The 18,789-nt window shown below is 33.5% G+C and overlaps 1 protein-coding gene across 4 annotated transcripts in view; it reads right to left on the minus strand.

Moving 5' to 3' along the window:
* Bmp2k (BMP2 inducible kinase) overlaps positions 1-18,789 on the minus strand; it is a 120,211-nt gene that overhangs the window by 44,991 nt on the left and 56,431 nt on the right. For all 4 annotated transcript variants that reach the window (XM_063247211.1, XM_063247212.1, XM_063247213.1 and 1 more), the window contains exons 7-8: positions 12,327-12,459; positions 786-889 (exon numbers count right to left, since the gene is read on the minus strand). In XM_063247211.1, the coding sequence (XP_063103281.1) occupies positions 786-889; positions 12,327-12,459 (237 nt within the window). The remainder of the gene's footprint in view (positions 1-785; positions 890-12,326; positions 12,460-18,789) is intronic.

The raw sequence follows: 18,789 nt of genomic DNA on the forward strand, positions 1-18,789 counted from the left end.
TTTATTAAGCTGTGGACATACTACTGAACTTAAAAAGTACTACCTCTGAGATACTATTATTTCCCATCAGAAACCTAAAAATCATTCGCATATACCTGCCAAATCTAGTCTGTAAATATCATTAGATGTTATACACGTCACTTTCATATACTTATCTCCCAGAAACCTTTGGAAAATACACAAAATATCACTGTATGCAATGCACAGGTGAGTAAAATTTAGGCAAAAACAAATATTACACTTTTAAATCAATGACTGTTTTACACTTTAGAAAAAGAAGTTAATGCCAAGAGTAAGCATAAAGTTTCTAAATACTGTATCACAAATAATTTTCAGAAAGGGCTGACAGAAGGCTTTACTTGTTTGTTTGTATCAAATATTTGACTTGGGGTAGGTAATCAGTAAGTATTACTTAAGTAGAAATTTAAAAATCAAGATAAATGGCAAATAAAGCTACTTTCATTAGAATGTTAAAACAGAATAGTTTCAGCCCCAACAGGGAAAATATTAAATTCATACTGTAAAAGCAAAAATCAAAGGTTCACCTTATTCTTTTAAGTAGTGGGCTAAGTTATACATAAAAGAAACACACTGATTTGTTCTTAAAAGAAACATAACCTTCAGGGTACTTCAAGACATCATTTGGGGAATGTGGCTTTTTACCAAAAATACAATTGCAATCATACCATCAGACCACATGTCATAAAGAATTAACTCTCAGAATCTATTTACATGTCATGATAAAACAGATTTTAAATTCATACCCTACTTACAACGCTACTCACATTGATGTTGGAAACAGGACAATCCTTTTTGGCAAATTTAAATGCAAAATAGGATACTTGAAATATATCAGGCCTATGCTCTGGGTCTGGTTCAAGCATGAACCCTGTAACAATAAATCAAAATATTAAGACACTTTACTAATGATATATGCTACTTTTATAAGTACATTATAAAGGATAAAAAATATTTTTTGTTCCATTCTTAGATCAATGATTCCAACAACTTTTTTAATGTTTATAGAAAAAAATTGTTGTGTTACACTAAACTAAATGGCAGATTAGTCACAGAACTGCTCTGTAACTATAGTATAAACGACACATAAAATTACTCTCCTAAATGTTATGGTTTGTGTCTAGATGTCCCCCAAAGCCTCACGTAGTCATAGGTGGGGTTTTTCCAGAGGCAGCTAAACCTATAGAGTATGTGGCTGATTCGTGGTGCAATGCTAGGACTAAGGGTACTCTGAGTAAAGGTGGGTGATTACTAAATCAGGCCACTAACTGGTCTGGTATAGCCCTAATCCCAGTTGTTGAATATAATATAAGGAACAGAAGAGGTATGTCGTGCTCCTTGCTTGTTTGCTACCTTCTGTCCACCATGAACCGTTTCTCCTCTGTAAAATACCTGTCTGCAGTCCCACTCGGTCTTGGAGCTAACTGAGTATTGACTGAAACTGCTACAAACTGAGCTAAATAAACCTTTCTTCCCTTAATTTGTGTTTGTTGGGTATTTTGTCTCAACAATGACAAAAGTAGCAAAGAAAATGATACAAGCAAAGCATGAATTTACTAACACCAAATAAATAGTCAATTTAGTAAACTTCGAGGAATTATTTTAAAAAGTTCCAGGATCATAAGGGGGGGGGGTCTTCAAAATAATTCTATTTAAAATAATTTTGCTATCTAAAATGCTTCTACTTTGAGAGGATACTGAATAAAGGCTAAATTGTGCATATTATCTATTTAAGTACTAAAAAATTGGTACATAGGTTTCCATAAATATGGTTTGTTCCCATACTAACATTTTCACTATAGTTCTCTATTTTGAACTACAATATTGCCTGAAATGCCTAAAATACCTTTTTCTAACCATAATCGGCATAACCACTTGTCTGTTTCTTGGATAATTTTTAATTTAAAAATTTTATAAGGTTGACTATCATTTTATAACTGAAAAATTCATATTTTGTAAAGATATCTCCATGACTAGTCTGCTTTATTAATTCTAAAGTCTTAATAAAGCTCAAATTTTTTTAAAACTATTTAAAATGTAAAAGAGCATTAGCTCTTTTATAAGTTTGCCAATAGTATGTATAGAGATCTAAGAAAATAGGGCTAAGGGTTTAGCTCAGCTGCGTAAGTGCCTGCTTGGCAAATGTGAAGTCATGAGTTCAAGCCCCAGTACCAAAAAAAAAAAAAAAAAAAAAAAAAAACAACAGAGATCTAAGAATATAAATGGCTAAGATAAAATTATAAATCAGAATTAAACTCAGGTCAGCTAAAATTATAGCATTATGGCAAGTAATATTAAGCACAAATGTTTAGAAATTTATTTGGGAAATTCTGAGGTAAGTTCAAAATGTACAAAAGCTCTACATGTAACACTTTCACGTTAAATATATGAACATAAATGTTAAATATATGACTTACAAAATTCTTATAATTTTATTATTGTTAAAATAACTGAAATAACTGAAAACATTTTAATTCAAGTATTTATTAGTTTATATTTAACCAAAAAGATTTGAGAGATCTACAAGGTTCATCTATAAAAGTAAATCATATTTTATTTTGATACCAAAAATATTAAATGTTTCTAAAGCAACAGAATATAAAATTAATTTAATTTTGTAAACCTAATATAAAATACATTTTAACTGTTTATTCATACGATTTTAAAAATCAACCACACAGCAACAAACAAAATTTACAAAATTATGATGCTATTTTTCAATTGTAACAAGTAAGTTTATTTGGCTTTTAAATTTTCAAACAGCTACTTCTAGCTATTTGTTCCTATAAAAACATGGCAAGAAATTGTATGGTATTTCTTAATATATTAGAAATTTGGGACTAATAATTTACTAAGGGCTGGAGCAGACAAAATAAAGAGGACAATAGAAAAAAGTGCATATGATTTGGTTCTAAATATAGGCTCAAAATTTAGCTCTCCACTTGTTAGTTGTCAATATAAATGGGGCAAAATGATCCATTACATGAATCACAGAGTATCTCACACAAAAAACAAACCAGGTTTTAAATAACAGTGTTCCTGATATGAAAGCAGACCGCAAAGAGCAATTCTCATGAGAGCTTTGGAAAGATGGCTCACACCAAGTGAACAACATCTTGAAGGAAGTGCAGTAAGTTCTGTAAGCTACCCTCCTCCCACATGGACTAGAAACATAGAACCTAGATGCAGTTCAAACCAAAGAACTCTAAAGGACAGAAAACAGTGCGCTAAAACATACCTCTTTGGAGGCCCTGGCTCAATCCAAGAAAACTGTTTTAAGTTATCTAGAGAAAAATCATATGATCCTTCCCACAATCCTAAATTTTTTTTTTTTGTCATAGTTGACAAGCATTGAGAGGAAAGAAACAAATTTGAGGTTTCCCTGTTCTAATCAATATTGGTACAAATAATCCTCTCTGAAATTAAGCACAACACCACATCCTTTAATAGGTAGGCTAGAGGTAGGATTTATGCTGTAAGAAAACAAAAGGACTTCCAATACCCATGGCTCATGTTTCCATGCAGGAATAGTATGTGCTGGGTTTAGTTTTTTTAATAGTACAGATCCCAGTTATGTAACATAAAGATCCCAGTTACGTAACATAAAGATCAATTTAAAAGGTCAGGTCTAGTATTTAAAGAATTAAGGTAGAAAATATTAGAGTGCATTAATGTGGCAAATATAAGCAACATTTCATACAAATTTCAGCTTTGGTTCACATATGTACATGTATATGAGTGCACATATCAGCTTTGATGGTTAAGCTTGACTGTGTCCTGACTAGCTTGGAGTGACCCTGGCTGGGTGGGTCATGGAGGCATGACATTGGGTACTAAAGTTCCTGGCCCTTTTCTGTTCCAGTATTGTTTCCCTGCTCTACCTTTCTGTCGCCAGGAACTGAGCAGCTTTGTTTAGCCATTTCCTTCTACCATGATGTTTCGGCCTCACAGACAGCTAACCAAGTGACTATGAGTTAAATTAAGCCTCTCCTTCTTTAAGCTGTGGGTATTTGTACTGTGTCCCAATGACAGGAAAGCTAATACAGAAAACTGGTACCTGGAATGAGATGTTGATAGCCCTTATCTGTATCTGTAGTTTAGAAACTTTTGGAAATGGAGATCTCAGGAGAAATTTGAAAGAGTTTGGAGATGTGGGCTATAAAAAAGCTATAAGCAGAGCCTTGCTAGAACTCAGAAAACAACAATACTGATAGGAATGCTCAGGTGGATTCACTTACAAACAAGGACTCCAGAGGCCTTTGGACAAGAGGCCATGTATGCTTCACTCAGAAAAATAACTCATGGATATTTTACACATATCCTGTGACCTTGTTGGAGACTGAAATCAAGGGAAGTGGACTAATCTGGCATGGGAATTTCACAGTAGTACAACATTCAGGCTGTGATATGGGTACTGCTGGCTTTCACTTAAATGTATAGTAAAAATTAGCAGCAAAAGGTAGGACAGAAAATTCTGAAACATTTGTATTTTAGACCTAAGGAAACTATGAGTAATGCTATCACCAAAGAAGGCATGGCTACTGAAGAGACTGGTGCCATTAAACAAAATCAAGTCTTGGTACAGAGATAAGGAGATGGTCTGTAGGTGCCTCAGAAACCAGCAAGACCCTGTCTCCAATTCAGGCTCAAGGGGTCAAAAGCGTAAACCTTTCACTTGAGGACAGTTCCTGGGATGCCTGCTTGACAAGGGTCTCCTTAAGAACTGGTTCCAAAATTCACTCTGCTCAGACATCCAGGCACCCAGAATCCACTATAGCCATGGTCCAAGTGGGACTACCTACTGCTACAGCTGGCAGCAAGCTTTGGTACTGTCCACATAATACTGGTTTTACCAGCACACAGAATGTGAGAGATGAGGGGTTAGGAAGGCTAACCTAGACTTCAAAGGAAACCTAGCAGACCAAGCAAGGAACTCTTAGGAGGGCAGCCTGTGAAGTTATGAGAATGAAACCAAAGATGAAATGGAGACCCTCAGCAAGTTGTAGATACCAGAAACGTGGAACGTCTGCTAAGGAAAACTACAGCCCAAGATGAGTGGAGCCCACCCAAGAAAGATGCCACATGGCTATTAACAGGCAAAGCCACTGGTTGAACCCCTACAGCTCCTCTGGAACACACATCTTACCAAAATATGCCTGGGATGTCAAATATGGAACTATAAGACATAATATTTGGCCTCCTGGGCTATGGTCTTGCTTTGGTCCAATTCTTTTCTAGCCCTCTATTCCTTCTTTTGGAACTGGAATGTTTCTCCTGTGCCATTGTACCTTGGGATTATGTAATGCTTTTTCTTTTTACAGACACTTACAACTAAGAATTTGCCACGTATCTCAGAATAGACTTGAACTTTAAAAAATACTAGAACTGCTGAGACTTTGAGAAAGAGATGTCTCAGTGTTATGCAAATTTTATTGTGTTAGGCAGAATTATGGCCTTGTATTTATCTGGAAAATAAGTATGATTTAAGGAGACATGTTTGGGTGTGAAGTTGACAAGTGGTGGGTTTTAACAGTTCACACATTCACGATGGGGCCCTAATTCGTAAGTCTTGCTGTCAGGCATCCCTGACTTGAACTGACTATCCCATCAGGTGGCCTGAAGCATCAGTGGTACATGTATAACTGTCCCACTGGGTGGCTTGTAGTACTCCTTACAATAATGCAAAGAAAGCCACTGATTTAGCAAACGACATGTCTGTAATATGTCATACTACAGTTCCTTACGGAGAACATTAAAATGTTATAAAAATATTATAAAGCAGTTAATTTGTAGAACTGTAGTTATAAATACATATTATATGTACCAGCAATGGGTAATGTTACAATTTAGAGAATTATTAATAAACTATTAATTTGTGAAGAAATGCCGCAAATTACAGTAATGCCATATTATCTAAGGAAACACATCTTTGAGGGAAGATTAGAGTAAGGAATATAATGTGGTCAGTTCACTCAAGTGATATTAAGTGCTTAAGTTTAAAAACAAAACAAAAAAGCAGAGAACCTAGAAAACACTCTTCTTTCAAATGACTACATGAATCACACAAGACCAGTACCACTGACTCTGATTTGACTACAAACGTAAAATCAGCTTCTCCAAAATTTAACCACACAAAAATGAAATGGTATTTCTCTGTTCATCTTGTGTAAATCTTCCTATTGACCAAAAAACTACTACTACAACCTGAAACAGTCTCAAAACAGTCTCAAAATTGACAGTTGTATATGATTAAACCGCAATACTTTCTACTGATGTTATCACATACATCCAATTAAGAAACACTCATCCAAGGAAGCTGAATGTTTATAGTATTGTTGTATGGGGAAGTACAACAACACTCTTGCACATTCCAACAAAAATAGCACTAAAGGAGAAGCAGTAGCCAAGTTGTATTGTATTGTATTCAAGGACTTAAGTCAACAATGGATCCATGCCTGACCTATTGATGAGAGTTAAACTAGCATCTTTACTCAACAAATTTAAAGGAAAAGTACTCTGGCCAGGAATACACCTGTAATTCCAGCAGTCTAGGAAGCTAAAGCAGGAGAATCAGAAGTCTGAGTCCAGAGTGGACAATTTAGCAACTTAGTGAGATCCTGTGTCAAAATTTTAAAAATAAAAAATAAAAATAGAAGGACTAGGAATATATCTCAGTGGAAAGGCCCTTTGTTCAATCCTTAATACTACCAATTCACCAAAAAAAGTCCTTTTGAGATCTTTCCTGCTTAAGTTTCTGTGATTACACTTGTAGGAATTTAGCTGAAACAAAACTCACCCACTATTCTTTATTTTTATATCTCTGCTCTAATTTTCAAAAAATATTTCAAGCACCAGCTTGTATTTATTAACTTAAGATCATTATAGAAATTTACATATTAGGTATATATGCCCTACATACCTTATTGTATGGAGCATGGAAATGAAACAAAATTTAATGGTTAATAGTAAATATGTTCAATCATGAGTAAGTCACTAAGCAGTACTCTACATCTGCCAGGACAGCACATTCGGAATAGTCCTAGTTACTGATCATACTTCTCCCTCCACAACTGTCCAACTGATACCCCAGTGCCAATGACTAAAAGCATCCAAGGAAACACTAGGCTTATCTTTGATTTATTTATAGGGTAAATTAAAATGTCTTGAGAATTCTTTTCCAAAACTTATAATAGAGAAGAAAATGAGTGAGAAAATAGATGAAATAAAATTGCCCGTGAGTTGATAATCAAAGCTGGGTAGTAGCAAAAAAAATGCATTGTATTGTTACTATCTACATATGTAAGTACATTTTAATCACTATAATAAGTATAATATATATAATATATAATATAATAAAGCGAGTAATTCCTGGTACTCCCACAAGATAGGTATTAAAATAAATCTAACCACAATAGATGAGCAAACATAAAGAAGTCATAAAACAGCAATAACTGAGCAGACCCAATAGCAAGTATTCATTTATAAATTACTGTATCATTACACAAAATAAAGAGGTAAAAAATATTCTTAGTAGTTGGTTTTTTTTGTTTTTTGGGTGGTACCAAGGTTTGAACACATAACCTCAGGTTTGCCAGGTAGGCACTTAGGCCACTGAGCTAAATTCCTTACCCCAGTAGTTGTATTTTACTATAATAATTTATACAAAATTTTTGGTAGATTCACCATGATCAGCAAATTCTGCTTCAAAGCATCCAAAGAAATCTCTGCAGGGAAAGTACATCCTAATGACTAAGGGCAGATCCTCTGCCCTTCATCTAGGCCATCAGAAATCAGGTTAGCTCAGGAAGAATTATGATAATGCTACTAGTGGCAGTTGTCACTGAAGCAATGAAGGCAGTATTAAATGCTACCTCTTTCTAAGCACTCATACATTTGAACAAACATTTTCCATAACACATTTAATTCTAACAACAGCTCTTAAGAGGGAAGTACTTTTAATACACCTATAAGGAGACTGAGATAAATAAAGGTACCCAATTTTCCATGTCAAGTGACAAAGAGACGTAAACCAAGCTGTTTGGCTCTACAGTCTTATTTGTCCTTAATCTCCTCAAGCACTTTGTAACAGAATTCATAGGAGGATCACTATTTATAACTATTCAGGAATCCCCTTAGTTATGATTCTTATTCTTTCTTAAATGTTTTCTAAATTCTTTTCAACTCTTAGATTTAAAAACAGAAAGGGCTTCTTTCCTAACTCCCAGAGCAATCTAATTACTTGTCCACAGGAAAAGTCAACAAAAGCTAAGAGGAAAATTCTAAATAATTGATTCAGCTATTTTTAAGAAAAACATCTACAGTAAGAAAGTAGTTAAACCAAACTTTATGGAAGATAGATACTATTAACAATGACTTTACCTGAATTACCAATAATGAAAACTCATACTCAAATAATTTGGTAGCCACAAACCATACAATTAAAACAAAGATTTGTCATGACTTTTTTTTTTTACTCTTTTCAAAAATTATGAGTGATATAAAGTGGATTCTGTATTAGTATTACTTCTTTTTGGTACCAGGGACTGAACTCACGACCTTGTGCTTACCAGGCAAGTGTTTAAGCCACTGAGCTAAATCCTTGGCCTAGTATTACTATTAATATTAAAAGATGTGCCTTCTTATGCTTCCTCTAAATATATTAGAACAATCAGATTGCATAAGTAGACATTTGGTGATAAAAAGTTTTATATTCATTCACTCAAAAGAGTTATATAATATTCTTGGTTTTCTGAATATAGGATTTATTTAAAACCAATATAAATCACTAATTACATAGTATAAACACAGGATAAAGAATAATGCTGTAAAGTAAATATTTTTAGAAAACGTTACATCTGGTTTTTAAACTTTATTAAACTTTTACCTCTCAAAACATTTAAAGATAAAGTCTGTAAAAAACTTTGACAAGAGGTAAAATTCATGGATGTTTAATTTCACATTGACTTAGATGCTTTTTTACTCCTCATTAACAGTAGTAGTAGTAGGATTTCCACACCAGGGTTTCCACACCAAACTACATACCCAACTCTTTTTAAAATGTTTTTATTCTGAGACAGGGTTTTGCTAAGTTTTTTAATTGCCCATGCTGGGCTCCAATTTACAATCTTCCTGTTGAGATTACAGATATGCACCACCTTGCCTAGCTTGAGCGTTTTTATTTTATTCAACACTTTTCATTTTTGGCACAAACTTGTATCAGGAATGACAAAAATGAATCTGTACATTTGTTGACAAGGAAGTATTTGGTGCATTATAAAGCATCAATTAACTAAAGCTCAACGAGTTTAAAATTAGTATTTACCGGGGTTGGGGATTTAGCCAGGGGCATAAGCACCTGCTTTGCAAGTGCATGGTCTGAGTTCAATCCCTGTATCAATTAAAAAAAAAATAAATTAGTAGTTACCTTATTTGCTTTCCCATTACACAAACATCCACACATACATGAGTGGGGCTATTTAACCCAAGAAAGTAGCAACTAAAATTGCATATTAGTCTATTATCTGCCAAATGAGAACACAAAGAGAAAAAAAGGCATCACAAGAACCTCAATAAAATTCTACATTCAATTATTAGTAAAATATTACTTCACAGCAAAATAGTGTATATGGCTACGACTTATAAAAACCAAACCCTGCAAAAAAGGATTAAAATTCAACTAAGCATGTAAACAAAAATTAAGTTCCTCAATATGTTCTTTGAGCACTCCTCTTAAATAAATTTTTACACTTTTGATGTCACAAATTTTGCCAAGGAAATGGAAAAGCAACGAGATAAGACAGAAAGGGTAAAAAGTCTAATGGTTATTCAAATATAATGGTTATTCAAATATACTTCATGCTTTCTTAAAAATTTATATTCTGGGCCTGTTGCTATGAGCCTAGAGAAGAAGCCACACCCAGAGACACTGCCCACTGGGGCTAGCACCCAAGCCACGCCCCCAGTGAGCCTGCCTCCATGGGCCTGAAGAAGCCACGCCCCCAGGCCCTGCTGCCTTCTGGGGAGCATCAGTGAGCCACCATCCCACACCTCTGTGTCACCCTGGGAACCTCGGATTGGGCCTAGCCCAATCCCCTGCAAGGTGGGATAGGTGGCCCATGCAGGGAGCACCTGGATGGAGTTCAGCAACGACTGATTCAGTGGAACACAGGAAAATGTCAAGACAAAGGAGCAAGATGCAATCTCAGACCTCCAACCCACCCAGAACAAGTTCAGGAGACATGAACACAAAAGAAATTAGAAGTTACATACCCGAAGTTTCTGAAATAGCAACTGAAATAAAGAAACAACTTAGGGCCTATATTGTTTAACTCTGCATGCCATATCTGATAGTCTGAGCAACAATTTAGAGGATAACAATGTGCAATATAGGAACTATTGCTGATTTATTGTCTTATTTTTGAAATCCAGGATCATGTATCATTCTCATTGTTTTGCATTCTTTTGATTGTTTTGTCTTTTTTCTTTTTAAAATTAAAAAGATTTTAAAATTAAAAATCTTTACATTCTGCAATGTAGCACAGTAAAAGTAGAGAGCTCATAAGAAAAACAGAAGACTTACAGAGCACCCCATTTAAAAAGCATGTAACTCTGTCACAGAAGATAAAAAAAAGGTCCTAAGAAGGGAACTTGTGGGACTGCACAGACAGGTAGCTCAACTAGGTGGAGCCTCAAAAATATAAAGCACATCAAAACAGTGTTGGCAGGTGCTCAACTAGTGAACATAAAAGTAAAGGCCCCGGGCTATAGAGCACGTGGTCACTCATATGTACAGAGCCACATAAAAGCGAGGTAGAACTCTAGGAGAGAAAATCCAAGTATTCACAGTTAGTGTTCTCAAAAAGTTAAATGTGTTCATGAAGACCATGAAGCAGCCAAGCTTTCGCTATTTCCCTTTCTATCAAAATTATACTACCTTCCCCACCCAATTATTGTGGCTCCTCTTTGCCTAGGAACATGACACAAATATTAAACTTGCATATTTCTAACACTATGAGGAAATCAACATTACAGAAATAAGTGAGCAAAGATACAAACTGAGCCTAGATACTTTAATATAAACGTGCTACTTTTGAATTTTCTTGTGTTTACATTTCTTGATTTGCATAAGTTCTATAAATTATAAAAGGTAGCCATTTATCAAATGAGTGACATTATTTATAATTTATCATTTGATTTTACACCGGTCTTTATGAGTTTGTCTTTTATACTGTTAATGGAGTACTGGAGTAATTCTTACCTGGAGTCCTAGTCCCTGGGCCTGGTTAGCTTTTTGTTTGTTTTGTTTTGTTTTGTTTTGGTTTGGTTTGGTTTGGTTTGGTTTTGGTATCAGGGATTGAACTCATGACTGCATATTTGCAAGGCAGGTGCTTATGCTACTAAGCTCAATCCCCCGCCCATAGCTAGTGTATTGATTCCACATTCTATTCTTAAAAGTTTACTTTTACTTTCTTCAAATCTGTTTACTTTTTACATTTGAAGTTTTTATTTATATGAAACTTTAGTATACAGAATGAAGTACAGATTTCAGCTGTATCTTTTATTGCAAATAGCTAAGAAATTTTTCTATATCCATTCACACTTCCCACTAAGTTGTACTGCTGTCTTTACCATATGAACATCAAGCATAGTTAAACTGACCCTCTTTTTCTTTGCCACTGAGCTCCAGGATATAATGGAAGTATTTAAAACACAGAAAACAAAATAGGAATGCTAGATATAGCTTAAGTCAGTACTCAGGGGTATTTAAGTACTGTAGTTACTGTATACTATATATTTTAGTGCCTGCTAGTTTTCCTCCTCTCCTCAAAACATCTTTTTCCAAACATTTATTAAGTATAAACATAAACTATATAATTACATTATCCAAATGGAAGGCAAAATCTTAGACTGGAGAAAAGTAAATTCTTTTGGAAGACAGGGCCTGTCATTCTATTCCTTCTGACTTCAAACCTTTCTGGCTTTGTACTTATCTATACATTGATAAAATACATGTATTTAAAAGATTGACAAGATAAGCACGATCTAAGATTAGTATATTCTGGTCCAAAGAAGTAATAGTTCTGTATATTAATTTCAAAAGTATAAAAATTAAGTAATTAAACGTTATACTATAAGCATTCCCATTCTCAGAATTCCAGTTGCCTTAACTGTATCATTTCTCCCGTATGCTACTAAATCCTACCTATTAAAGTCATAGTAACATAATTCTAAATGGAATTAAACGAATAGGTTAAATGAGGCAGTATAAATAGCAGGCCCTAAAAGAAGACTACCTTCCAAGTACTTACTTATTAAGCAGTGTATGTTATGGGAGTATCGAGAATTGTCCGGGATGGTGAAGCTGCCATCACAGATAGCAACTTGACTCTCACCAAAAGGAAGAGTGAAGAAACAAAGTTTATATAGTAAACATCCTAGGGCCTGTAAAACAGAAGCATAAATATCATCAGAGTGGGCAGTCAAGTGCAAAACATAAAAGTTGCTCAAAACAAAAAAAATAGCATGTTACTTTTTAATTCAAGTATTTTTATATCAGAACAATCTTTTCACAAATTATTGTTTAAATAATCTTTATTTATGAAAACATATTTTCATCTCCATTTCCATGTGTATTTCCATGTTTTTGTGATATATTTGTAAACAGGTGGCTAAACTGTTCTAAATCATGCATAACAACAATTAAACCAAATATGGGTAGTTCCTTTTGGGAGGAAAAATGATTCTTCCACAAAAAAAGGTGCAGTTAGTACAAAATTAACATGTATCATACAAACTAAGCACAAAGCTCTGAAAGAATTTTTTAATTCGGTAGAAGCTTTCAAGTTCTAAGTTAACTTATAAACCACTACCAAAGTTTATTTACTAAACCCATCATTATTTTATACTGTAGAATTAGTTCTCTATGTTTGTGTATAATCCTGTAGTTTTTATTGTATGCTGCCCTAATTACACCACCATGCAAATATGTCTAGAAAAGTAGTTTCTAACTAAGAAGTAAATAGCTAAAACTTGAGAAATAATCTTTCAAACAGAGAAAGAAAAAACATTTTTGGCCTAAGAAATCATCGCTTTAGCATAAGCGTCACTTGCAAGCTCTAAGAATATAAGAAGCACCTTAAATTCTAAACAAACTGTTTGAAATTATCTCATCACTAGCATAATTATATCAACTACACTAAACGTTGGCATTATGATCTACAAATTAGCAATAAGATACTCTTCGTTTGACTTGCTTCGTTTGATATACTTTGGCAAGCTCAATTACCAAGTGCACTTTTATAACTACTGGGAAGATCATAATACAGAAAAATACTTTCATGGGTTCAACATTAATTTACACAACACTTTCAATATTATGGCAGTCTTTCAATAAAAAAGTTCGGTTTGAAACATTACTGGATTATAATAAAACTATTATACATTCTAAACAGAAAGTCTTGTTAAATTTAAGTAAAAATAATGGTTTCTTTAAAAGTAGAAATTTTTTTTTTACTTTTTTTTTTTTTTTATCAGTACCAAGGATTGAACTCACAACCGCCTGCTTGCAAGGCAGGTGCTTATGCCACTAAGCTAAATCCCCAGCCCCTAAAAGCAGAAATTTTTAGTATGTGTACTATAAACTGAATGTAAGACTCCCTTAACAACATTAAAAATAGTACTATTTGAGGAAAATAGAGAAAGCACATAAAAAACAACATAATGTTAAACCTCAAATTTCTAGAAAAAGAAGGGCTAAACCAAAAGCTCATACAAGGGGAAGAAATTATAAAGATCAGATCAATTTAAACACTAGAGACTAAGAAACCAATACAAAAAAATCAATGAATCAAAGAATTCCTTCTTTGAAACACTAAACAAAACTGACAGACATTTTGAAAAACTATCAAAAATAAAAGACTTAAATCCATGCAATTAGGAATAAAAAGAGTAAAATCACAACAGACGCTGTAGAAATCCAGAAAATCATCTATACCTACTTTGAGAACTTCTAATAAGATGGAAAATACGAAGAAATGGACAGATTCTTAGATGCATATGAACTACCAGAGCTGAATCAAGAAGATACAAAAATCCTAAATAACCCAATGTAAATACATGAAACTGGAGATGTAATTTACAATCTATCAAAAAGAAAAGACCTGGTGGATTCACTGCTGAATTCTACAAGAAATTTGGAGAAGACCTAACACCACCACTTCTGAAACTCTAATGAAACTGAAGCAATACTTCCAAATTCATTCCTGGAAGCAAGCATTACCCTGACATCAAAATCAAAGAAGGACCCAAAGAGAATTACAGGCCAATCTCCATAATGAACACTGATGCAAAAATCCTCAATAAGTAAATGGCAAACAGTACACAACAAATCATCAAGAAGATTATACAACATGATCAAATGAAATTCATCAAGTATAATCAAGTATAATCATCAAGTATGATCAAGTATAATCATCAAGAAGATTATGCAACATGATCAAGTGAGGGATGGTTCAACATACGTAAATCTGCAAGTGTAACACACCACATTAACAGAGCCAAGGACAAAAATCATATACTCATCTCAATAGATGCAGAAAAAAAGCTTTTGACAAAGTCCAACACCCATTTATGGTTTAAACAAAAAAAAAAAAAAAAAAAAAAGCTCTACAGATAATTGGAATAGACTGTACCTCAATCTGATAGAAGCCATCTTTGACAAGCCAACAGCTAATATCATACTAAATGAACACTCAACATTTTCACTCTAAAATCAGGAACAAGACAAGGATGTCCACTGCCTCCACTCTTATTCAACACAGTCCTCGAAAATATAGCTGGAGCAACTAGACAAGACAAAGAAATAAAAGGAATAAAGATAGGAAAGGAAGAAGTCAAACTATCATTATTTGCAGATGACATGATGCTCTTCTTAGGAGACCCCAAAAACACCACCAAAAAAGACTTCTTTATTTAATAAGCAAATTCAGCAACGTAGCTGGTTATAAAGTCAACATTCAAAATCAATAGTCAGGAATGTACACAAATAACGAATTCATTGAGAGAGAAATTCAGGGAAACAATATCTTTTACGATAGCACCCAAAAAAATGAAATACCTAGGAATCAATCAAACAAAGGATGTAAAAGACCTCTGCATTGAAAACTAAAGTACTCTGAAAAAGGACATTGAAGAGGATTATTAGAAAATGGTGGGATATCCAGTGCTCTTGGGTAAAAGAACCAATATGGTGAAAATGGCCATACTTTCAAAACTGTTCAATACAATCTCAATCAAAATTCCAATAGCACATCTCACAGAATTAGAGAAAATAATCCTAAAATTCATCTGCAATCACAAGAGTCCTAGAACACTACAGGCAATCCTGGGCAACCAAAACAAGACAGGAGGCATCACAATCCCTGACTTGAATTTATACTATAAAGCTACTGTGATTTAAATTAAAAAAAAAAAAAAATAGTGTGGTACTGGCCAAAAAAAAAACCACCCAGACTTAAAGATCCATGAAGCAAATCAGAAGATACAGAAACAACTCCAGAAACACTAAGGCACCTTATCTTTGACAACAGTGCCAAACACATTCACTGGAAGAAAGATAGCCTCTTTAATAAATGATGCTGGACAAACTGGCTCTACACATGTCAAAGATTAAAACTGGACTATATCGTTCACCATGTTCTAAGCTAAAATCAGAATGGATCAACAATCTTAATATTAAAACAGAAACATCAGATCTGCTGGAAGACAGAGTAGGTAAAACTTTTGAACACATTAGTGTAGGCAAAGACTTTACAAACAAAATCTTGATTCAGAGAAACTATCACAGAGAATCAACAACTGGGATCTTACCCTACTTTTTAAAAGCTTTTGCACAGCAAGAGAAACTACCAACAGAATGAAAAGACAACCCACAACATGGGATAAAATGTTTGCCAACTGTTCCTCAAAAGATTATAATTGAGAACATATAAAGAACTCAAAAAAAATGAGTCCTCCCTGATTTAAAGACCCAATCCAAAAATGGACATCTGTAATGAATACATTTCTCAGATGAAGAAATACAAACAGCAAATAAATATATGGACAAATGTTCAACATTACTGGTTATTTGCGAGATGCAAGTTAAAACAACACTGAGATTCACCCCAGAAAGAATGGCTATAAAGAAATCATGCACTAGAAATGCTGAAGCAGCTCTGGGGAAAAAGGACCCCTTCTCCACTGTTGGTGGGAGTGTAGACTAGTGCAACCACAATGGACATCAGTGGATGTCCATGGATTCTTCAAAAAAACTAGGATTACAGATCTCATTCAAGCTAGCTATTCCCCTTCTGGGCATATCCCCAAAAGAATTAAAAAGATCATACCACAATGATATATGTGTACCCATGTTTATAGCAGCACAGTGTGTAATAGCCAGATCTTGGAAACAATCTAAATGCCCATAGACTCAGGAATGGATATAAAAGATGTGGTATCTTTATATAATGGAGTACTATTCACCCATAAAGAAGGATAAAGTGGAGACTTTTATAGGTAAATGAATGCAATTTGAGACCATACTGAGTGAAATAAATCAGACTCACATATGTAAACATCATATTACTTCATTAGTATGAGCTGAAAAAAGTGTATGTATATGTATATGTATAAAAAATAATAGTTAAGATAGTTATACTACTTATTTTTCTGAGTTCAATGAAGAAAAACATTTGCGCTGGTATTGTGTAGATAATTGAATGCAGATGTCTTGTGCTCTGGGTGAAAGATACGGGAATGACAATGCCTGACTGATGTGTCTTGAAATTTTGTTGCAGTTTTTTTCTTTTCTTTTTTTATTTGAAATAACAGATTTAGAAATAATAATAAATAAAAAATAAACATATTATTCAGTGTAATATGTGTACTAAGTTACATCTTTCCATTGCCCATTTGACAAAGGAGGGTCACATGTTAGCCAGTTTTATCTTGTTAATCAAATCTGTACTAATTTGTCTTAAAGTCAATGTATAAGTTTCCAGATAATTTCAGCAATGTCAATGTACTTTAAAAGTGTGAATTTAAGTAACTGTGCTTTGCACAGTAAAAAACACAGTAAAATGTACTGTTTCATACCAAAAGTATTTCCTTCTTCATCCAATGATACAGTAAGAATTAGACAACAGAACAAGTAACCTGATTTTGAAGGTCACCATCAGCTCAAATGAAGTATCTTTTACTGAACTAATATTCTTAATACTTAATAAAATTAGCATTCTAGATCACAGGATAAAAATAAACTACAACAGAAATTTCCAAGAGAAAATTTTTTTGCCAAAATTCAAAGTGCTAAATGAATAATTTAGCCTAAATATTATAACCTTGCAAATCAGAATGCACTTGAAGCAGAATCAAAAATATCATTTTTTATCAAATTAAATTGAATATTTTTTCTAGATTCTTCAATTCGTAACTAAATTGTAGCATATTTCAGTCTTACCTGAGCTACCACCAGTAAGTACCGCAAGCATAAAACTGGGCATCATGGAAATTAAAATTCTCTCTTTCAAGTATATAATCACAGATTTTGTTTTCTAATTATTTTTCTTATTTTTTTTCACTTTTTAGTAATTTTACATATATGCCTAGTCTTACAAAAAATAACAAAATTCTACAACCTCCAGTCACCTCGTCATTTTAATAATTTCATTTTAGTAATTAAGACCTAATTCTATATATTTCTACATTATGCATAGCCCTCAACTTTACTATAAGCCATCGAATAAGTTAAATATTTATGATGAGGAAAACAAATGATATTTGAATTATATAAACTGATGTGTCAAAATTAACTAAATCAAACTTACTTGTAGTTTTTTTGCAAATGCAGTTTAAAATACCAGTAAGAATCATGGGTAAAAATGTATATATATGTAAACAGATGAAACTTTATTAAACGTTTTTTTACTACTTTTCAAGAATATTTTTCTCTCAAAATTTTGTTTGGCACTCCCAAGGGAAGGAGCCCATAGGAAAAAAGCCAAGGAGACAGCAATTTGGCTCCCCACATGTGACTACTACTTTCTGAACATTATGTTTTAAAAACAAAATTTGGGGCCGGGGACATAGCTCAGCAGCACAGTATCTGCCTGGCAAACACAAGGTAATGAGTTTAAGCCCCAGTATTAATAAAAAAAAAAAAAAAAAAAAAAAAAGTGATGCCTTCTTGTAAACTTTGTAACTACTTCAAAGAATTTTATTCCCTATAGTTTCACTAGTAGTAAATATGGCTAAGCAACACTTGAGCTTCACATTCAAAATATAGAGCCCTAAAAACAAAACTTTTTAAATTACAAAAATGAAATAGTGGGTTGGGGATTTAGCTCAGTGACATAATGGCCTGCCTATTATATTAAGTGCAAGGTCCTGAGTTCGATCCCTGGTACCAAAAATTAAAATTAAAAAATTAAATAGTTTCCTGCGAAGTTTATTTAATGCAATCAAAAGTTTTACTTATGAAAAAGTTAAAGAGATGTTGAGATTTTAATATAAAGTAAAAAGAAACAAGATCTACCTCAAATCCAAATATACGTATAGTCTAAGAATCTGAATATACTGTAATCAATGGTATGTTTAGAATTACTTTTGAAAACTTACTCATGTCAGTTTCCATTTTTTAAAATTCCTAAAGTAAGAAAAAACATTCTAGGATTTTTCTTTCCTGCATAAGAACCTCCCCTGTACATCACAAACGTCACACCATCTTGTTACTAA

This window comes from Cavia porcellus, unplaced genomic scaffold, assembly GCF_034190915.1.
Source record: "Cavia porcellus strain 051 isolate PalLab524CR breed Dunkin Hartley unplaced genomic scaffold, mCavPor4.1 scaffold_4, whole genome shotgun sequence".
In the NCBI taxonomy this organism is placed as follows: domain Eukaryota; kingdom Metazoa; phylum Chordata; class Mammalia; order Rodentia; family Caviidae; genus Cavia; species Cavia porcellus.